The sequence below is a fragment of the Nycticebus coucang genome, chromosome 2 (genome assembly GCF_027406575.1).
Source record: "Nycticebus coucang isolate mNycCou1 chromosome 2, mNycCou1.pri, whole genome shotgun sequence".
NCBI classification, from domain to species: domain Eukaryota; kingdom Metazoa; phylum Chordata; class Mammalia; order Primates; family Lorisidae; genus Nycticebus; species Nycticebus coucang.
Genome location: NC_069781.1, coordinates 85,891,577 through 85,915,417, shown reverse-complemented (window position 1 = coordinate 85,915,417; position 23,841 = coordinate 85,891,577). Strand labels below are relative to the sequence as shown.

General features: G+C 40.5%; 1 protein-coding gene across 1 annotated transcript in view; it reads right to left on the bottom strand.

The window, feature by feature from the left end:
- Positions 1–1,718: 1,718 nt before the first annotated feature.
- The window catches only part of RORB (RAR related orphan receptor B), a 197,873-nt gene continuing 175,750 nt past the window's right edge, over positions 1,719–23,841 (bottom strand). The window contains exons 9-10 of the mRNA XM_053576450.1: positions 22,336–22,448; positions 1,719–8,787 (exon numbers count right to left, since the gene is read on the bottom strand). Of these exons, the coding sequence (XP_053432425.1) occupies positions 8,632–8,787; positions 22,336–22,448 (269 nt within the window). The 3' untranslated portion in view covers positions 1,719–8,631. The remainder of the gene's footprint in view (positions 8,788–22,335; positions 22,449–23,841) is intronic.

Sequence of the window (23,841 nt, the reverse complement as noted above, 5' to 3'; positions counted from 1 at the left end):
GGTAGAGGGAAGGGGATTGGTGGGATTACACCAGCGGTGCATCTTACTAGGGTATATGTGAAACTTGGTAAACGGTCTGTGAAGCTAGTGAATGATGCCCCATGATTATATCAATGTACACAGCTATGATTTAATAAAAAAAGGGCTTAATTCATAATTTTGATAACTGCTATTAAAACTTAAGAACATCATGTTATATGGTTCAAGCTGAATTAAAAAAATGGTAAGTTTTATCTTCTATTTCAATGCTGCCTTGATTGAGGTTTCTGAAGAAACATTAGATCACCTTATAGAAAAGAGTTGTATGACCAACCATTAGTGACAATTGACCTGAACCTGGGATAGGTTGAGATAGAATGTTTGTCATCTCTAATTAGTCACCCAAAGATCTCATTAACAATCAAGGGACACAAATGGAACTCTCACAGAAATATCAGGGCAGTTCTGTATTTCTGTATCCTCTGAAGAGGGCCACATGGGATACGGATGTCTTGAATAGGGATGTGCTTCAAAACATACGGCAAGTATTTTCATTAGTTCCAAAGAACGGTGAAAGTTGGGAGAAATCTCAGAGGCTGTCTTAGGCTCCCTCTGTTGTTTGCATCAATGCTTTCACTTGTAAAATCCGCTAAATCTTGCTTCAAAATGATGTGTTTGGAACATTTCAGCTGTAGGGACCCCAGTCTACAGCAACTTCCGAGCACCTGAAAAATCACTGGGCTCTCTTAGAACTGCCTTTTTCAACATCACCGTGAGACTATGATTATCCTCAATTGCTTCCTACTTCAGCCCCAAATAAGATTCAGAGCATTCATATGTAGGTGAGCACCGATTTTGGTAGTGGAACAGCTTGGTGAAGGTTTGTTAAAAAAAAAAAAAAATCAGACAAACTAAATCATTAAATATTATCTGGAGGCTTTCTTTCATCAGATGTAGGGATTATCACATCCATTTCAAATATGCTGCAACGTATTTCAACCAAGTGTTTGCAGGGGAGTTGCTTATAGTTCTGCTAGCCAGGGCTTCCTCTTACGAAAGTGCTCAGACAAGGAGAGCTTTTCTTTTCTTTGAGAGATGCTGCTCCCATTTTAATTGCAACTTGGTAAAGCCATGTGGCTAGAATGAAGTCTGGGTCTTTTCTCAATGACCATTTCTAACTCAGGCCAGGTCCACATAATAATTTCCAGAAAAATAAAATTACCCATTATTTACTAGAAAAAGGACAACTCTGCAGGTAAGAACAGGTGTAATAGTGTTTCCAAGACAAAATCTGTCTAACTTTTCCACCCCTTCCTTGTTCCCTGTGGGGTTAAAGAAAACTATTAGGCAAGACTTTTTTTTTTTTCCTTTTTTTCTTTTTTTAATTTTGTTCAGCATTAAAGGAGGGAACTTCATAAACATTGATTGTCATTTACAGAAAACATTCAGAAATCATGTGTGCATTATCTGGGAATGCTAACAGCATACAACTAATAATTTACAGGACATAAAATAACGACAGAAACCTATTACATTCTAAAGTAATATAAAACTCTTTTTTTAATCGTTAGGGAGTGCTGTTTTATTCTAGTATATTTATAATTAAGAAAAAAACAAAACAAAACAACTCAATGCTTACTTCCTAAATGACTCAGGCTGCAGTTTTACTCACATACACGAAATTAGGTCTTATATATTAAACAAGGAGAGAGAGATCAGAAAATTGTAGATTTTAAAACTATATATGTCACTGAGTTTATTCGTAGTTTGCCTTTTGCCTCTATAGGCTGATAAGAATACATGGTAATAAGGTAATTAATCTCCAGAAAAATCAATGGTGACTATAGGCGGCATTATTCTTTAAAAAAAGTAGAATTATTATGCTCTTTAGAGTGGATACTTTTATTTTACATACTTGTGACAATGCAGCTTTTGAGCGTTGCCAACAGTGGTGTACATGCTCATGAGATGTAAACGGTACCCCTGCCATGCTGCCGCCAGGGTGCAGTAGTGGTTAGTGGGTACAGCCAAGCCCCAGACAGCCCAAGGTTTCGACCTGGAGGACTTAGAGTCACTCTGCAAGTATAGGCTGGAGCTAAGGTAAAAGCATTTAATCTCTGAATGTTGGAAGTATATGAAAATCATTTCTCTCAATCCTAAAAGCAAGGAAGCATTGTCAGGGATTTAAAAAATATTGGAAAGTCTCATTTAAATCTAAATATCTTTTTTTATTATAAATCAATCATCATAAAATACTAGCCTTTTAAAGTCATATTTGGGATGCAGGAAAAGCATCAGTTTCACGGACTTGCCCCTGCCTGTGTGGCTATAGCTCATGATGCATTAGATTTTCTTCCCTCTCAGTCTCTCCCCAACCCTCCCCCAGGTTCTTCACAACATTTTATTTGGTGAAGGTCAGTTATGGCTTCAGCGAATGAATGGTCTGACCTCAGGTTATTCATATGAAATAAATGTGTATAAAAATATTTTGTTCATCAGAAAGTGGAGTTTGTTTTCCTTAAGTCAGTCCATGCAGAAAGGTTTTGGACAAAGCCATTTGCTACAAGGAAAGATGACTTAACTCAGGTACCTTTTTTTTTTTTAAACTTTCTTTTTTTCATAGTGTCTAGTTCAGATAGAGTTTGCAGGTCTTAGGCCAATCTTTAATCCGAATTCTTTGGAGCAGATTTAATTGACAGCCCAGTCCCTTTCTCAGTTGTATTACAAAAAAGAAGCATACACTTAACACCAATGACCCGCCAAGATGCTTAAACTGTTACAACCAGTTTCTTTTAAAAACTGAGAAGTCTATAACACGCAGAAAGGAAGCAAGTACATATTTGCTCTTCGTTGTTTTTCCCCTCTAAAAAAATTGTTACAAAGTCTTATGCTTAAACAGAGACATAGAAAAATCAGTGTATTCACTGTCTCCAGTTATTTACAGCAAAAATTACAGAGACAGCATACATTGTATTAGACCTTCCACAAGCATATATTAAAAGTAATTACATTTGAAAAAATATTTTTATTTTTCCTCTACATTTCTACAATACATACTCAGTTTCCCGTGGGTGTAATTTTTCTTTCTTGGGTGTGTGTTAATCAGATGAAGCAGACGGTACTGTGCTTTTCAGACATACCTAATGTGTGCCTGCATATGGTTGTGGCAGAGGCTGGGGAAGGCTTGCCACTAGCCCCAGCCAGAACAGTAGCGTTAAATACAAGGATCATGCCGCCCAGCTGGGGCGCAGATAACCCTGTGCTTCCCTGCACAGGGCTCTTTCGATTCTGGTAACCTTGTGCTTTATTTTTGGCCGTGAGAACAATCACTGAGCTGCCTTCTCTGATCCACTGGAGGCCATACTGACAGTCATGCAGGAGGCAAAGATTACTGTGGCCAATTGGCTTCGGAGGAATTTCAGCAGCTTAGGAAAAAGTGCACGAACAGACAAGCCTGTCTGCTGCATAGGAATCCGTGGTCTGCACTTGAGCACAGTGGAGGACTGCATGATCATGTCTATGGAATAAATTCTTCACATATGACTAAAGGGAAACTAAAACTTGCTGGAGATACTGAAGTCACACAGTTCAAGAAACATGTGGAGACCCCAAGGCATGAAAATCATGCATTTGACTTTCAGAAAAAAGTGGCATAAAATCTAGCCCCCTGTCTTTAGGAAGTTGGAAGTTCAGGCAAGACAAATCGAAGAGTCTTTTATAAGCCATCGTTAAATGGAATGGTTTTCGTTTTTAGACTGTTTGCTAGGTTTTAAACTGACCTCTTGCTATGTCCTCTAGTCATGATAGTCAAATATAGAAACCAAATTGAATATTAGAAGGGCAAGATCTCTACCCCCTCCAGGCCAGCACTAATACTCTAATACCATCCAGGGTTGAATCTGAGCAGACCTGCTCTAGCTGAACAGGGCCCTAGTTGGGATTTTGCTTCATACCAGAAGTGTTCTAGTATTAGTGTTCTAGAAGCCCTCTTCTGCCCAGAGGTTTTGGTCTGTCCTAAACTCTGAATCAACTGCCATCGTTTACAACTTGAGAGATTTTATAAAATTTAGAAGCTTTAGCAACACTCAAGTTCAGCTGAAGAGTGAATGTCCCCTTTTTACATGGGACATGTCCTAGCCATCTTGTGGCTGGGCTGTTCAACTCAATTGCACCAACTCCCTGGCCCTTTTAAGCTTTTGAATTTTCAACCCCTGCTTTAAATTGATAGGTACCTGTGGTCCTGAGACCTCCAAAAATGAATAGAGGGTCAGTTCTTTTTTGAAAGATCCCGGTGGTTTCCCACATCAGGCCTTTTCTCTAGTTGCTACTTACACCAGCAGTTAGAATATCAAACTGGCACTTTGTTTAAAGCAAATGAGGGGCTTTTCCCTCTTCTTCCTATAGGGAACTTGGAGCAAAGTCTCACTACCCAAGCACACTTCCAAGTTATGTTGTTGTACTGAATGGTGATTCTATCAGGGCACAGATGTGCATGGCCTGAATTTAGTGCCAATTGCAGTAACTTCGTTGGAAATACAAGTTTATAGAGAAAAAAGAGCCAGGAAGAAATTATTTCTTCTAATGTCTAATAGAAGTTTTCTTTGCTTCTGTATTAAACAGAAAGAAAGGCCATAGAACAACACTGACATTATTAGCATCTCACTGATGTTTTTTTGTTTTTGTTTTTTTTAAAGCTGTTAAGTTTTAGATTGTCTTGGGACATAAGAACTGTTTTTGCATTCAAGCCGGATACATGTAGCATTGGAGATAGGGAGTGAGAGTGGATGGGTCTGTGTGGTTTCCTACAAACAGCTTGACTGCTGTGAAGTTACATGTTGAACAAGGCAGCAGTAACAGGAAGTGCACTGTGGCCTCCCTGGCTCGTCTTGTTACTCTGCAAAGTTCATTATGATTTAGGGTCTCTTTGATTTTGTCAAAGAAATATCATCACTTAAGAGACAATTTTATTCTCTGTTTTTACCTACTCAGAGGTCCTTTAGTCCACGGCCCCGAAGAAGGTGTCAAAAAGGGGCATGTTTGTAGAATACTTCTCCACCTTCAACTTTTGGTCTTTGGAGATAAAAGGGCGACAGAAAAAGGGACGTAGAGATGACATGGACATAAGGGGTATACGTGGGGTGGCAAACCAGATTTGGAGTCTGTTATTCTTCTATTTCCCCTCCAAAATTTCCCTTTCCTTCATAGATCACAAATATGTAGGAGTTTGAATTCACACAGCTTCACACCCTCTGTCAATTTCGTCTAATGGCAGTTAGAGTTCTGTATTTCCTTGCTCTGGATTGTACAGAAAAATTTCTATAAAAGAAAGCTTGGATTTGCTGAGAGATAAATATCCCTATGAATGGGGCAGCTGGATTATTTGGCTCTTAGCAGACATTAGAAAATGAGGCTACATTGTCTTTACCCATGTGCAACTGTTCAGCAAGTCCACATAATAAAAGCAAATTCAGTTTACAGCGTGAAGTTACTGCTTGTTGGTCTGAAAGCCTTGTCAGAGAGGTCCCTCATTGGCATACTTCATTTATCCCATTTATATTTTGTTGTCATTTTCCTGTTTTTTAAACATTTTTCCCTCCTTCTTGATGTACCATTTTTTTCTCAAATGAAAATATCCCTGAGTGGATACAGTGCAACATCTGCGTCAAGCAGTGATTGTCGTTACGAAGTGTGAAGTATAGATCATGACTTGTTTCTTCCAGTGCACATTTTATCATGAGTGTGTTGTGAACATTTGTTAGTCCTCATGGGGAAGGGACAAAGTGCTGGGGTGGCATGTAAAGAAAGTTATTTTTGCCAAAATTTTAAAATACTTTGACATGTAGTATTGGGCGATGTTCAAAGGGCAGCTTTTTAGGGCTTTTGTTACCACTGAAAACATGATTTGATTCTCTTTTAAGGGGAGATGGGGCAACTGTGGTTCAAACTAGAAATCTCTTCTCACAACTGAAATGGGCTGAGCCTGTACTGGTTTCCACTGTTTCGTTATGGTTCAGTCACCAGTTCTGTTTTCTGTCCCCTAGCTTCAAAAGGTCCATGTCGTCCCAGTAAAGTGCTTGCACTAGTGGAAACGACACATTCAAAACCAGTACCTCCCCAGGCAAATGTGGGGAACAATCTTTTTCCTACATCACCCATGGGACAGAGGAGGAAAAAATTCTCAGCCACTTCATCAATTGAGCCAATTTAAATCCTCTAAGGTAAATTGGAGGAAGCAAATGATTCCCTTCGCAACTGAGCAGAAATTACAGGCTGACAATGGAAAACACTTGGCCAACAAAACAATGAAAACAAAGTTTGACATAAGTTCAAAGCTCAAAGGGAAACACCAAGTAGACACATTAAGCCTCGCCTATCACAAGCCAATCATAAAACATACATTGCATTTGGAAACGGCTTGGTTTAATTGAGTGCCTTCCATTACCCTGTTTTCCTAGCAATCAGTAAAGTAATCTTTCCATTAGAAGGAAATATGACTCTTGGAATTAATTCTTTATACAAAGAGCTAGCAGGAGTGACATTTACACCAAAAAGAATTGAGTCCCTGTGGCAGCATAATAAGCAGTCTACAGCTGTCTTCTTAGAACCAAAGGTAATTTGGTTCAATGTAGTTAAATTAATTGAATATAACAGTAGTTGAGAAAGAGATTCATTATTTTAAAGGCTTTTTGTTTTTCCCCATTGGTTTGGAATTTATCAATCATGAGGTGAGAAAAACATCCATTTTCTGAAAGGAAAAGACTAACATTACTGTTTTGATCATCATGCAAGAGTTCTGAGGCCTCTTGGAGATGGCTCACAACCAGGAACTTCCGGAGAGCATAAGAGACAGAAAAAAAAAATCAAAGTGGCCACTGATGTAAACAAAGCAGGGGTATGTGTGTCTGTGCGTGTGTTTGACAAAGACAGAAGGGCAGGTGTGTGGCTGGGCTACACGTACAAGAGATCATAATTCTCATTGCCCTGTACACAAACTTCTCCCCTAGCTTCCTTCTTTATAAAAAACGTCTTATTTTGGATCAGATAATACCAAAGGTGTAGGCCTCCAGAATGCTGGCAGAATAGTGGCCTTGGAATTGATGCTTTTTTGATGACTAATTTTATCAAGGAGCAGGTGAAGAAGTGAGAACTTGTACAAAGAAGGCTATTATCTCTGATCCTGATGTCATCCTTGTTATGATGTGCTTCTAAAAGTTGCTAAAAGCTCTCCTAGGTAACTGGAGGATGTGATTGTAATCTGCTTAGGGATCACTTTTGGTTTGGGGGAATATTAATTCCATAGAATAATACAGATTTTTTCCTAATACATCAGGTTTTTACTATCATTTTATCATATAGCACTTTGGAGTTAACAAAAAATTAGAAAAAAACTTAGAGGCCCCAGACAAGAAGGACATAAAAAGTGCTGCCTTCCCTTTATGATTACTTTCCGTAACAAATATATTAAAGAGAAGAAATATAAAGAATGACTATTTACTTTGTGTCTTCTCTTTCTATCTCTCTCTCTCTCTTTCTTTTTTTTTTTTTTTGCCAAAAAATGATTAGAGAAAAAATGTTTACATGAAATGGCATTGGGACCCTGGGTTCTGATGTGCTCTTTTAGTTTAATTTTTCTAGAAAAAATTGCTGGTGGTCATCATCCACAGACTGTATTTTTCAGCTGAAGACACAAGAAGCACCAAGATCAAGTTTTTTCACAGTTGGAAATCCAAAGGGGGGAAAAACGTTTTACATATTATGATGAAAAATAGGAAATACCTATTGTTTGGTCAAAAAAGTCCTGGACCTTACAATATTATCTGTGGCCTAATTTTTGAGACAGGAAAATGGCTCCAAATACTTCCCACCTCCCCCTTACGTACCGTCTTGACAAGGCTTTGATGTCACTGACAGAGTTTACACAGAGGCCGGGCATTATAGTTATTCCTCGGTAGACTTATTTCTGAATTGGTACCATCCTGCTTTTGACTACGGATGAAAACTCTGGCTGGGAAAATAAATCCTGATTGTCTAACATAAAGGTAACATATAACATAGAAAGTAAATAATATGAGAGAGCTTGACTGAACCTCCACTGCTAGTAGGCATGGTATTTAAGCCACAGTGCATGTGCATGTATCAGTAATAGTCATATATAATATCTCACATATTATATACTTATTACATACATGCACAGTACTTTCCAAGACAGCTACAAATTTACACATGCATCAACTATCTAAAAACATAGAAATAGGTAAGCCTAGTAAGTGGAATTTTCTTAAATTATATTTGAACAATCGACAGGAAAAGTAATCATGTAAAGTACCGCTCTGTTCTCGTACATATCTACAATAAAATTCTATAAACAGTTGTCTCCCCAAACATACCCGAAAAAATTAAAAAAAAAAAAAGGATAACACCCAGTGTCCTATATTTGTATATTTATGATCATTTCAAAAACAAACAAATAAAAGAGCCCCACTCAGGTGCATATTTACATTCTTCAAACTGTAGCGGTGAAAAATAATTCTATTAAGTGCAGAACATTCCTAATGTTGCAGTAGTGACAATTTCCTTAAGTCTTCATGAACACATTGCTTTTGTCTTAACGGTGATGCATTCCATGACGACGAGACAGTTCTCTCGTCCCCTTCATTTGCAGACCGTGGCACAGTCAGGATTAAAGAGCTCCTTGTATAACGGAGGAAACAGTGTATTCACTATGTCTGGATGAGATTGCTTAAATACCTGCAGTTTCTCCCCGTGCAAGTTGCAAACTGCTGTGATGGTGGGTATCTTGGCTATTAACTGCAAAATGGAGAGACAGGGAGGGAGACAGAGAGGGAAGCTCATTAGTGCTCTGTCTTCAGAATCAGTGTCCTTTCTGGCCCCAGATGAAGGCAAATGGCTTTGGCAAAAGACGTTCAGAAAAAAAGTAGGTTCACTTTCAGCTTCTCTTTTAGAACAAAACAAAAAACAAAATTCACCCTCCCCAACTTCGTCTCCTGCAGGAAAAATAAAGAGAAAGAAAGAAAGCAGGACCAAGCTTCCTGATTCATTGTTCTTAAATAAATTATGTATGGGAGGTAGTCTAGTTTAATAGTTACAAGTGGGTGCTCTGTAGGCAGGCTGCCTGAGTTCCAAAATAGCTTAATGATGGTGTGGCTGTGACATATGCTTCGTCTCAGTTTTCTCATTTATAAAATGGGCTTCCTAGTAGCACCTACTTCATTGGGTTGCTGTGTGCCCTGAGTTAGGTAATTCCTACAAATATGTTGAACGTTCTGTAGGCATGGAGTATGATTGTTAAGTAACATTGTTAGTATCCATTATTTCCTACAGATTTTTGTGACGGGAATATTAGATTTTAGCTTTGGAAGGTGACGATGTTGGGAACATATAACCAAACTGCACTAGGTGGGATCCATCCCTCTCCATTGTATCCCAGAACATGAAACTTAGGTTTAATCAATGGAGAATTTGGGAGGTCACTGGCACTTAGCATGTTTTAAAAACGAATAAGAGAACATCCACTTATAATTGCTAGGTTTTGATATATGTGTATAATGTAGGGTATAACTTTTTGAGTTGAAATACCCAGAAGGCAGTGTTTTATAGTAATTTAAAATGCCCATAGTTTGCTGAATGCAGCATAGGTTTTAGGAGATGAACAATTCCAGATTTTATTATACTTACAGCTCAGGAATACTTATAATCCATCATTTAGACTCAAAACTAGCTTTAACAAATGTCATCATTATCAAATTACTGTGAGAAATACGTTCTTGTATAGAGAACACTCTTATAAAAGGTAAGCGTGATAGTTCATATAGCTGACTAAAGATACACTTGAAAGTCATGATAAAATATGATTAAATAAAACTCATCTCATTACCAATTAAGCTTATCACACTCCCTACCCCATTCAATGGCAAGAATCCACTTCGGCCTTTGAAGTAAAAGAGGAAATAGACAATTAGTTACTTTGTGCTTTTTCAAAATCGGAAATTTTCACTCTTTCATTAACTTTCCTTTTAGCAACTAATGACTCAATAACCATACTCTGAGCAAAGTAAAAATAGCATCAGGATAAGAGCCGCTGACACATTCATGAAAGGGATCTAGACCATGTCAAGAAATTTGGGGGTTCAGACTCTCCAATTCAACCATCTCCACTGCTATTTAAAGACAGGGATAGAAATGGAAAATGTGGAATCTTTGTCTCATTGAATGGATGGCAAACTTTAGACTGAAAATCAAAATTAAATGTTTTCATGCTACAACATTGAAGAGTGTGCTTACTCCATAGCAGGCACTCCGCTTGACACCAGCATGCATAGAACAGTTATGATTCTTATTTGTAGTCTACTTGAAGAGGTAGGTGGGAATAGGGTGCTGCATAGTCAAAAGCAGGCTGAAAAGCTTTGGTGTGCGCCATGGAAGAATGATGGAAGGAGAAGTGGTAGATGAGTATACTTCTTATAGCAGGCCTAGGAAGGCTTCCTTGAGAAAGTGACCCTGAGGCTCAGAGCTTATGGAAGATGAGAGGTAACTAGGTTCTGGGGCAGAGGGTACCTAACAGACCCAGGATCACATGTAAAGATGCTGCAACTCTTGGTGCACTGGAGAACTGAAGGCAGGTCAAGGTTTTTGGGAGTGGTGGCAAGGAAAATGTGGGACAGAGGCTCACAGCCAGTTTACGTAAGCCCTCATAGTCCACTTTATGGTCTTTGGGAGGGTTTTATGCAAGAAGAAAGATGATCAGAATTCCATTCCAGGAGAGTTGCTTTGAGTCCATGGTAAAAAACTGTCCTTTCTATATTTTCGTAGGTACAGAGTGTACAAGTGTCCACTTAACGGGAGTCCCTTGGGAAGTTATTCAGGCTCTCTTAACCAGCTGCTCACACAGAAGGAGACTACAACAAATTAGGAACACTTCTTGCACATGACAATTCTCCTTGAAATAGCTGTTGAATGCAGCAAGGCTTTGAAAACTTTCTACAATCACCTTCCATTGAATTGATGATGTGCAGAGCTCCTGAACCTTCCGGACGCACCTCTGTGATGACTGCTAGTCGTTAGTGTGTGTACAAGTCACTGGGGTGCCTCCCCATAATGCAGGTCACTGGAACCCACTTCTAGGAATTCAGGTTCAGTCTGAGTGAGCTCCTACAAACGTTCCCTGCAGATACTGGTGCCATGGGTCCATGGGATGGAGTAAGAAACACTGCCTCAGAGGGGGAGGCTTTGTAAATTTACAACTGGCTTTCACAAGTGAAAAGTAAATTCTATATTGTATTGCGATAGTCCTGTGAGTGGAGTATAAAGTTAACTCCTTTTCAGGAGGCAAATAAGGAATGTCTATCTAAAGAGGGAGGTGTCCACCTGCTTCATTCTATTAGTTTGGTGAAAGACAAAGAATGGAGATCCCTGGGACGCTCATGTGGTACCTAGAGAAGATCAGCCTGCTTATAAAGACCGTGGCTTTGGAGCCAGGCCTCCTGGGCTTCAGTCCCTGCCCTTCATAGCCTTGGGCAAGTCACATAACTGCTCAGTTTCCTTATCCATCCAATGGTGGTAACAGTCCCTGTCTCAGAGGGATATTGTGAAGATTGAATAAGTCAACATCAATTTTTTTACAGAGCTGCCTGGCACATCTGTACATAATAATATACGTGGCAGCTGTCATGCCTCCGTTCCCACATAATGTTTTCTTCAAGGAAAGAAAGAGTTAAGGCCACACTTTTCAGTCAAGTGACATGCAGGGCAGAAAACTAGCTTATCCCTTACCCAAGCATCCAAAGTAGCATCTCTGTGTATTACATATACATGTGGGAAAATCAACCCTTGGCTTTTATTAAAATGGCAAGGCAAAATCATATTAGTTTTCGTTTTCTTGTAGCAATTCAAGTAAATGGCTCATGTTATTAATCATGATCCATAAAGTAGAATCCTATGTACTACAATCATTGAAGCACTTTTCTGCTTTTTAGTTTATTTACCTTTTTTTTTTAGAGACAGGGGTTCACTATGCTGCTCAGGCTGGTCTCAGGTGATCCTCTTGTTTTAACCCACTGGGTAGCTGGTACTACAGGAGTGCACCACCACACCGAGCTTCTTTCTGCTCCTTTAGTGAAGAGGTGGTGTGGGATATTAAATGTGTCAAAGGATGACCATATCCCTTCTACAGTTGCTCATTTGCCCTGGAAATAGTCATCTAGGTGTCTGGTTTGGAGAAGTGAATATGGACCCTTGCTTCTTTCCTGCCAAAAATTGGGGTTCAAGAAGAGTCTGGGTCAGGGCCCCGTGCTGCCCTGTTTTCTGGGATTTGGACCAGTCCCTGATGCTCATCTGAAGAATGGGTCGACTGGTGAGAATTCCTTTTTGTTAAGAGCACCCTGACCACTTGAGCAAACAGCACCGGGAAAGACAAAGAGCTTCCCCAGCCTCTATGCTCTCGGAAGAGGTTGATAGCAGGACACCAATCAGTTGAGGAAACAGAAGTGCTGGCAGGGATATCCATCACTCTGGAGGCGTGATGGGCCAGGAGGCCTTGCGGAGGCAGCAGTAGCACTTGTCAGAGCCCAGAAGGGCCTGGTGGAGGAAGCAGCAGGCAGTCACTTACTGCTCATTAATATTATGTACTGCAGCCAGGGGACCCCCATTTCAAAGGGAGCTCAGAGCAGCCTCAGCAGCAGTTAATGGCTCAACAACTTTTTAAACAGCTGGGGAGGTGATCCAGAAGCACTTGGAGATGGAGGGGGTAGGCAATTTTAAATCATCATGAAATTCCTTCATGTTTAAATAATCCTCATAGCAGAAGTAGACAGAGGGTCTATAAAAAGGCATTTTCACACTCATCCCTTTCTTATGACAAGCATTTCTTATAAGAAGGAAGCTTTAGCTTATACCTACGGGGGTCTACAAGAAGAAAAAGCAGCTGTTTGAGAAGAGATAACAATCCTATACTTGTTCCCAGACGACGGTTTTATGAGAAAATTCACAATTTTATAACTGGCACATTTGATGTTAGAAAATGGAACACGCAGAGGGTAAAACCAGTGATGTTGTAGATGTGGGCTTCCCAGCCATCAAGATGCCCCCCAACTTGAACCAGGAAGCCGGCAACAGTTTGATCAAAGTGGGAGAAACTTCAGGGGCACCGATGAAAACAGGGTGCATCAAGTAAGGTTGAACACATCTATTTCATGTGTCCATTCAATTTTCTTTGGTTTTGGCTGAGCCAGATGTAGACAGTTGGATTACAATTATGAAAGTGAATCTGAGATAGCTTTCCAGGTCATAAGCCCTCCCTTCCCAGCCTCACGCTTGGCACCCATGTTGTAGCGCGTATTCTTTCTACCCTGCGCCTGGCTGACCACTGTGGAAACCAACCCTTGACTCAGCTGGGGCTGGGATGTAGCTGAAACTACAAGTAACCTAGGGAGCTAGGAGCTTGCTACTTCATCTTGAGGACCGGGAAGCAGAGAAGACTGGATTCAGAGAGGGAAAAGAATGCCATAGATGCCTGCACAAAGACAAACAAGATTGAGAATTCTGAAGACTTCCCAACTCCTTGTTCCAGTAACTCACGAACGGCGATTGAAGTTTTGACCTTGGGTTCTGTGAGATCTCTCTCCATTATTTTATTTATTTTTTTATTTTTTCAGTTAAGGTCTTTGGAGTTGTTTCCTGTTACTTGTAACCGAAGAGTCCTAATGAATACATCAACTTGAAGTTTGGTGAATGAGGAGTAATATCAAAACCTCTCTTCTCATTTACAGATCATTAATCTGATGGACAACCCTTGGAACTTCTGCATGTTAGGCCTGGAGTGTATGCCAGCAAACTAGAAAAGCTAAACTAGATTGAAATAATCTGGCCTCTCGCTGGAGTTCCTCAAGGGAAACTGCCATGTGTCATTCCCATTCTCTCCTTGCACCTGGCACACACTACCTACACATAATAAATGTAGGTTGAAGTAGGAAACTATCCCAGGAGAGAGCTATGTTTCTTGAGTTTCGATTTGAAATTTAAAAATGTGGGGGAATCTGTGAAGCTGTTTTCTACAATTTTACCTATCCTTGCATTATTTTAAAGTCTATTTCCTTTTGGGAGGAAGCCTGAGGGGGGCTTTGGGGAAGCTGGTTTTACCTCCCTAGTGGTCACCCAGGTATGTTAACATCATGATAAGTCACTGAGCCGTACACTCAGGACTTGAGAACTTCTCACTATGTGTGCTCTATGCTTTACAAAGGTATAGACATTTTAAGGTATAAAAGGCATTTCTGACTAGAGAAAAACAGGAATGGGGAGGCTGAGACCACAACTCACCTCATCTAGGTAGGGGTTTTTCATGTGCTCCTTAGGCAGTGCTTGCTGTTCAAGATGAAATTGAATTCAACTCCCTAGTCCCACTTGCTAGGAATTCTAATATAAGACCTAGTATCTTGCAAGAAGAATAAGCAAGCTTGAGGCATCAACTTCCCATTATTCATCATAGTATAGTCTATTTTGATTTCATTGAGAAGGCAAGTACAAATCAATGGAAGTGACCTTTTGCAGTATTCATTGATCTTTCAATGAATGTTTGCTCTACAGACTCTATCTACAAACAACATGGCCGATTTTTATAAATTTGTATCCTAACAGTTTTACTTATCTGAGACTGACCAGAAATAATTTCTTTCAAGTAAAATCTCAATTATTAGTATGTAAAATAGGATTATTTAAGCCTTATATCTTTTACATTTTTATTTAATGGGTTGGTTTTGTTATAATAGAAAAATGAGCTTCCTTCTAATGTTGATGATACAGTTGTGTTATCTTATGCTGGGAACAGATGTAGAGATTATGAAGTTAGTAAACCTGTTGGCATGCATCTTTCCTAGCTCATTCTATTGTAATTCTCCCTGGGAACATACAGATTCCTGAGCCAGAAAGAGCCTCCTGAGCCTCTCATATACTTAGGAGTAGTTGCACCCAAATTAAGAGTTTGGGGACTGGAATTGGCCTAATTGGGTTTATATTCTGGCTCCCCCACTTGCAAGCTGATTAACCTCAGGCAAGATACATAGTCACTTGAAGAGATAGATAGATAAGAGTGTACTTTTGATGGCTCAGCGCCTGTAGCTCAAGCGGCTAAGGCACCAGCCACATACACCAGAGCTGGCGGTTTCGAATCCAGCCTGGGCCTACCAAACAACAATGAAAACTACAACCAAAAAATAGCTGGGCATTGTGGTGGGTGCCTGTAGTCCCAGCTACTTGGGAAGCTGAGGCAAGAGAATCGCTTAAGCCCAAGAGTTGGAGGTTGCTACGAGCTGTGATGCCAGAGCACTCTACCCAGGGCAACAGCTTGAGGCTCTGTCTCAAAAAAAAAAAAAAAAAAAAAAAAAAAAAGTGTAGTTTTGAGAGTTAAATGCCCATCTATTTAGAATCTATCAGCATAGTGCCTGGCACATAGCCCTTTTAACCATCACCAATCTTTTTATCAGTCATGTTGTTTTTTTATTTATTTTTTGAAACAAGAGTCTCATTATGTTGCCCTCGGTAAATGCTGTGGTGTCACAGCTCACAGCAACCTCACCTCACACTCTTAGGCTTAAGCGATTCTCTTGCCTCAGCCTCCCAAGTAGCTGGGACTCCAGATGTCTGCCACAATGCCCAGCTATTTTTCTGTTGCAGTTCATTGTTGTTTAGCTGGCTTGGGATGGGTTCGAACCCCCCAGCCCGGGTGTATGTGGCCAGTGCCATAACCACTGTGCTACGGGCGCCGGGCCTATCAGTCATGTGATTCTGATCATGCACCACTTTTCATTATAGTCATTGAGATACTCCACAGCATGTGAGTTTATGTCGCATATGTTTATACATCTTGCATATTTGATCCGCAAAAAATATTTGTTGAGTGAATAAAAATGATGAATCCCATAAAAACTTCTTACTTCATCCTATTTCCATGTAAATGTTTTCTTGGCAGCATGAAAGCTGTGGCTATGATGTTGTATTCAGATAGTAAGTTACGTCCTGCAAAGTTAAGGCTGCATAATTTAGATAGTGTTTCAGCTGGAAGGTGAAGGTAATGCTCAGGTCTCTCACCTACATAAAAGGATTTTGCTGAGACAGAATGGTGGAAAGGAGAGGACATGTCCGAAGTAGGCAGGAGAGGTGAATTGTCCTCTTATTTGAAATTTAAAGAATCTACATCAATGACATGCAATAGAAATATGATGAGGGTTACCGATGTAATCTAAAAATTTCTGGCAGCCACACTAGAACAAGTAAAAAAAGAACAGGTGAAATTAATTTTATAATAAATTTTATGTAACTCAAAATGCCTAAAAATATTATTGCAACATATATATATATATATAAAATCATGAAAAGTATAAGCGAGGTGTTTTACGTTCTTTTTCACTTCCTTTCACAAGTCTTTGAAAGGCTCAGGAAGGAGATCTTGCATAGAAGATATTCAAGGTAGTGCTGGCCACAGTGAAATAGGTCAGAAGTCAGGAAATGAAGGGACAGTTCTCTCCCTCATCTTCCTGAGGCCACATTAAAATGTGATGGGTACGTGCTGGGGAAAACTGGACCTTTTAAACCTGATTATTTGGATTTAGGTCAATCTTCCCTATGTCACAGCCTATATGGATTATGTCTTTTTAAAAATCCCAGCTTCTTCTCCATGGTGCTGTGGGGGACCAGGAGAAAGGTCTAGTGTTTATTCTTGGGCTGTGCTGTGAAAGAGAGGATATGCCTCCTCTGAGGCCCACTTGTGGACGGCAGTGAATCAAGCAGAAAATCTGAAAAGCTGAACCTTCAAGAAACATTTTTGTCCCTACACGGATCAGTCATTCTTCTTGGTCAGGATATTCTCTTCCCATAACTAAACTTAGAGCCCCCCTACATTTCCATCAACATGGTATAATCTTAGACAAATATTTTTTGCGGATCAAATATGCAAGATGTATAAGTGACAGCTTAGGGATGAAGGGATGTGGCCAGGACATCTACTTGGTCATTAAGAGCTTGGGAAGACTAGCTGGAAAGGAGAGAGCCCAGAAGAGGACAGGTAATAATGTTCTGGATAGCCAGAAATAAGAGGAAAGAGAGGAGTGAGATTCTGATCTTCAGCAAAAGAATTACAGACTCTTCCACATCCTAGAAGAATTAGAAAGGGTTTGTCAGCATGGAAAGAAGTGTGGTGAGACCTGTGATTTCCAGAAAACTAGCATGGACAGCTCATAGTAAGGCACAAGTACAGAAGGTTGAACATGTTTTGAGAAGTGAATTGAAGGCATGGTACTCGCTGAGTGTTAAGGCTATGGGAAAATGAAAAACAACATTTCCTCTAAGCCTGCACATGGTGAGCTGAGTGGCTCTGCCTCTGAGATACGCCAAGAGTTCTCTCTGCCTTCCTGTTTGATACACATATTGTTATAGGGTTTGCGATTCTCAAACTTCTCAATCCAGCTTTGAGCAAGGACATACCTCTAGGAGTGCTGAGAAGAACAAACAGGCTTTCTAACAACATTTCATGATACTAATTACCCAGGAGGCACAAAAGGAGAAGCTGGATGGGGCAAGGCCAACATCAAACATGGCTCTGGCTGCTTTTAGGAAAGGACTAGAAACGTGCACGGGGGGGCCAGATGAGCAGGATCCAAGCTTTGCCCTTGGCCGTGAGTGTACCACAGTCTGGCCCTAGCTGGTCTGACTCCTCCTTCTTCTACAACGTGTGCCTGTACAGTCAGGGCAAGAAGAAAGGCAGATCCAGTGCCTTTAACAGAGGAAGCCTGGGAACAGAAGCATCCGTTTTACAGTCCAAACACTCACTGCCTCTTTCTCTTTCCCCGCAGTGGCCCTGCTGTTCCTGACTGAGTGGAGAAAGAGCTTCCCAGCTTCCCAATCTTCACAGCATTCTGCACCCTGAAGTAAGCCTGTCAACGTGAGTCCCGGCAGCCCCCAGAGCGCAAACAATGGAAGGTGCATCTCCCGCCTGCAGGGAGCCTGACAGGGATGCTGCCCTCCAAACCTGGCTTTACAGACTCTGCACACTCTGCAGCTTTGGGGTTGGACTATCACCCATGACCATAGTGCACAGAGTTCTAATTCGGATCTGCAAGACTTGGCAAAATCAATCTTTGTCTTTGCTTATTGTAACGGTAAAGCATTGAAAGAGTACTTAACACAGTCACACCAGACTGAACACAGCAGGACAGAAGATGTCAGGAGGAACCTTTGTTTTTCTCCTTTCGGGAGTCAAAGAATATGAAACTGAAGGGACCTTAAAGACCAGGCAGCCCAACCTACTCATTTCCCAGACAAGAGAAGTGAAGCCCAGAGAACAGATGGGCTGCCTCCTCTAGTCATATGGGGCTTAAAAATATATATGTATATTTATTTTAAATATATATGTATGTATTTTTTCATGAGTTTTAGTGAAAGTGACCAGTGTTATCTCATTTCCTGGCTTCTCAAATCCAGGATCCAGCCAGACCTGACTATTATTTATAGCCTGAATGTACCTTATGCTTTTCTACCTCCGTGCCACGGCCCCTCCCTTAGAAAGCCGTCCTGCACGTGTCCAACCTCCCAACTTCCTTCTTGTGAAATAGTTTTCAGCCATCAGTGATTAGCTCAAAAATGCTATCTCTTGGATAAAAATTTTCCTGCTCAAATAAAATTTCTCTGTCAAGAACCACCACCACAGCCATGGTACCTCCACGTTACCTGTTATAGACTGCCCAGCTTACTTGTATTTTATCTCATTTAGTCTTTGAAATAAGCACCCTTTGAGGTGACTGGCACGGCATTGGTACTATCTGTAGTCACATTATATAAATGAGTGCTGAGGAATGGAGAGGTTAAGTCACGTGTTCAGGTCACTCAACCAGCAAGTTTGTTATAAAACTGAAGATTCATTATAAATATGCTACATGTCATCATTATGCTGATGAGGAGAGGAAACTAGATTCTTTTTTTTTGAGACAGAGTCTCACTATGTCACTCTCAGGAGAGTGCTGTAATGTCACAGCTCACAGCAACCTCAAACTCTTGGGCGTCAGCAATTCTCTTGCCTCAGCCTCCCACGTAGCTGGGACTACAGGTGCTGACCACAACGCCCAGCTATTTTTTGGTTGCATTTGTTCAGCTGGCCCGGGCCGGGTTTGAACCCACCACCCTCGGTGTATGTGGCTGGCACCATAACCACTGTACTACGTACGGGCACTGAGCCGGAAACTAGATTCTTTAACAGCGTGTGCTTTGCCCTAACCACTCCTCCCCCCAAAAAAACTTCAAGCCAGATTAATATAGAGGGACTGAAATCTTCTAGTTAATGGACACAGAATCCCTGAATTTTCAAACCTTCCCTGGGTTAAAGTTTGGCCAAAGGTAGAAAGCTTGCTACCTGAACTTTAATTTCAGGAAGTGGACATGGAGAAAGTGTGTTAGAGACTGTGCTTTCAGGAGGAAGTTCAATGAGTGTGTGTGATCCCTGTACCTCTAACCTTATGTCTGTAACACCTGCACAGGGTTGAACTGGTTGGTGGTAGAAATACTATTTTGAACATTACACAGAAAGCAGGTGTATTCCCTTCCCCCCCACTACTGCAAATTTAACCTAATTCTCTGGATTTGAACACAACATTTTGGGTATGTGTGCATTTTTCTGGAGATAGGTTTCACACCATTTACTGGATTTCCCCAAGAGTTCTATAAATGAGGAACATCAAGGATGACCATCATTGTTTTAGAGGAATTGTGGAGGCAGAAGAACCCCAGGACTACAAAGGCACAAGGAACATTTCCGAAAAGATGAGAAGATCTGTGGTGGAGTGGAACAGTTTTTCTGGTGTTTAAATAAAACTGTTCCTTCTGGAGAATTCAATGTCACTGTGTCTTATACACTAGTGGTTCGTTTGTCTTCTGGGTGTTAAATCAGTCAGGAGCTGGAGGAACTCACTCAACACTCCCACCTCCTCCAGCTCTTGACAGTTGATGAGTGTGAGACTCACACAAGTGGAGTGACTTATCCGAAGCCACAGATTTCAGAGCTGGGATAAGTGAGAATCCAATTCTCACTTGGCTTCGTGGTCAGTCTGCATTCATTTGAATAACATCCCATTAAAATGATGATTGTTACAAGAAAGGGTACACACAAAAGCCCAGGGTCTACACATGGCCTTGGAAACCAGGCTTTGTTATCTGGCTCCAGTGAATTCTATACAAGAAATCATCCTCTTCTAATGCATTCTCAGTTTTGCAGCATTACCTCTCTATAAAAGAAGAACTGACTTGTGTACTTTTCCCACTAAAGAGGGAGGAAAGGGAGTTAAATTGATCTATAGTGGATGTTGCAATTTTTTTTTCCCTTGGCATCAAATACATTTCCTTCTTCAATCTCTCTGTCTTCTTTCTATCTCAAATTCCTCAAATCACCAGTGAGACATTGAGAGGTAGAAAGGAACATAAGCATGAACATTTTACCCTCCCAAGGGAGTAATAATCACAATTTTACAGTGTGTTAGAATTTATGTGGCATATATCTCATTTGGACCAATAACACATCTGTACGGAAAAGAAATTCTATTCCTTATTTTATAGATGATGAGACCATGGTTTTCAGGCTAGCAGACAACCCCTTTGGTAGAAGAACAAAACTTTCACCTAACTCTGGGTTTTTTAAGACCTCAATTTTAGGATGGTAAATACGGGGACCAAAGTTTCTGAGAGATCCCAAATACAAGAAACATTCCCCCACATTAATTAGCCAGATGCGCATTTGCTACCTAACAGGCATATGTTCACATTACCTTCTTTTCTGCCCAGTGAATCTGAAAACATGTTGAAGTTCTGCTCTTGACTGGGAGAAACCAGAGGTGCAGAGAGCAGGCGATCTGTCCTTGACCACATAATAAGTGAAAAGCTACGTCAAAGAGAACTATCACTCCACCATGTGGAGATGTTCTTCCTAGTGATGCGTTAATTTTAACAAAATGTTACCATAATGAAGCAGCATATTTAACTCATGGGGTTTTTTATAGCAGTGCTCTGTATGTGCAAAGTAAAATCTGATGGTGTCTTCAAATAGAGTCTTTACCCTCCCCCTTTTTAAAATAAAATACTTCAAGGGCCGAGTGGGAAGGTTTTAATGGTAAAAATACAAAGAGTAGGTAGGATTCCTATCATATTTATCTAAGAATAAGCTCCATTTCCTAGTTTCTTACTCTCTAAAAAATTCCAGTTCTGAAGGTATAAAATAGTGCTGAGTATCAATCATTGAAAATAGTTCTTCTTTTTGTGATTATTGTACTTTGGTAAACAATTGTTCTTAGTGTTCTTAGTTCTTCTTAAACATCATGATTCTTAATTAAGCTGAATCCAGAAATTAATTGGTGGCATGTTGCATATATTTTGCCTGTGGGATACGTCGCCATTTCGAAAGAACCTCAGGGAAAACCCTGCTTTAAGATATTAGCATTGAAGGGAAATTTACAAATCATCAGTCTAATCTTTTACTCTGAGTAAGAATGCCAATTCACAACACACCTAGGAGATGAACAGGGCAGCAGCTACCAGAACCTGACCAGGGACAGGGAGCTCACTATTTCAAGCGGCATCCACGCCTCTGTTCAACAATTCTCATCATGGGATTGTTCTTCCTTACTTTGAGTAAGTATCTGCCCACTCTTAACTTTTGCCCAGACCGGACTCCAGAACTGGCAGAAAGTCTTTTTTTGTTTGTATATGAATTTTGAAGGCTTGTTTTCTTGCTCCAAGCTTTGGTTCTTCTCATGAAACACTCTCAGTTCCTTTGATTTGTCTTCTTACATCCTTCTCCTCTCTATCCATTATATTTTAACTAGTCTCTCTCTTAAAATGAATGCCTCAGGTTGGGCACGGTGGCTCACACCTATAATCCTAGCACTCTGGGAAGCCGAGGCAGGAGTTTGAGGTCAGAATTTTGAGACCAGCCTGAGTAAGAGTGAGACCCTGTCTCTACTAAAAATAGAAAAATTAGCCAGGCATTGTGGTGGGAACCTGGGTGTCAGCTACTTGGGAGGCTGAGGCAGGAGGATTACTTGAACCCAGGAATTTGAAGTTGCTGTGAGCTAGGCTGATGCCATGGTACTCTAGCCTGGGCAATAGAGTGAAGCTCTGTCTCAAAAATAAATAAGTAAATGAATGAATGAATGAATGAATAAATAAAATGCACACCTCCAAGTTCATGCAGCCTTTGGTAACTTTCAGAAATTGATGCTGACAAATTTCCCTTGGTCCCTAACTAGGCCTCCTTTGCCCACTGCCTTCTCTTGGTGGTAGTTGTGCTTCTGTGATCTGCAGACCTACCTTTGCCAAGGTCTCATCATCCAGGTGATTCTTCTGAATCACATGTTGAAGTGCAAAATAAATTTTTTCCTGAAGCTTCTGGACTTTCCTTGGTTCTATGAGCCAGGCTCGGTCTGAAAAAGGAAAAGGAATTGGATAAGAAGGGGAGAGAACATAAGCTTTGTTTTATTTTACCAATGGCCTGTAAGTGCCGAGTTTCAGACCCACTTCAAGTTACTTAGTCCTGAATTGCTTCTGAAGATATGTCATTATATATGCAAATCATAAATAAAAGCAATACCATGATGACAGTAATGCATGCTGTAATGGCACAGAAATCAGTTTGGAGAGAACGCAATGGTTCAAACAAACTCCTTTACTGTTTCTTATTGTTTATGACAATCTAAAGGAATCTCTCATTCCTTCTTTGGATTTAGGCTTATATTTTCTTTAAAAGCGGAAGTTAGAAATTTATGAAGAAAATGAATTATAGAAGTAAAGAAAGTCTATTCTATAGGAATATTTTTGGTAATCAGGATCCCATTTCTTTTTCTCAGTGTATTCAATAATCAGCGGCGGAAGCTATTTTATAATGTATGTGACATAAACATGAACCAATTTTGAAAATTTATTCTTGAGTCCTATTTTTCCATATTTAATTTTTATTTATTTATTTATTTTTATTTTATTTTATTTTATTTTTTTGAGACAGAGTCTCACATCGCCCTGGGTAGAGTGCTGTGGCATCACAGCTCACAGCAACGTCAAACTCTTGGGCTTAAGTGATTCTCTTGCCTCAGCCTGCTGAGTAGCTGGGACTACAGGCACCTGCCACAATGCCCTACTATTTTTCGGTTGCAGTTGTCGTTGTTTAGCAGGCCTGGGCTGGGATTGAACCCACCAGCTTTGGTGTATGTGGCTGGCGCCCTGCTATGGGCACCGAGCACATATTTAATTTTTAAATGAGAAATACGTAATCCCTCCTTCCTTCTTTTTTTCCCTCTTTTTTTACTTCTCCCTCCTTTTCTCCCTCCCATACTACTTCCCTTTCCTCCATCCTTCTCTCCTTCTCTCCATACTTTCTTTTTTCCTTTCTTCCTAGAAGCTTTATGTACCGTAGTGACAAAATTCAGCCCAGCATTAATGCCTCAGGTTGAACCTTCAATGAAGAGACACCTAGAATCTTCTGCTGAACAAACACTCATGGAAAAGAACTTGGACATGATCCTCCTGAACACCGGTCAGGTCAGGTGAGAAACTTGATTCTGTAATTTTAGACAGGGCTAGGACAAGTCTAGCCAACAGTTAAGCAAACCCTTACGTAAGTGAGTACAAAAAGCCTTCAGTGACAATTGTCAATCAGAATAAATTAAGTTTCTCTCTTTCTCCCTTCTCCAAGCCACTTGGAGCTGAATAGACAGTGGCTCTTAAGTTCAGAACCTGGAGAAGCTGGTGGTGGGGGGTCTAGCAGGAGATGGAGACTACACGGGCTGGATCAGTCTTCCCTCTCTTTCTGAGTATGGCAGT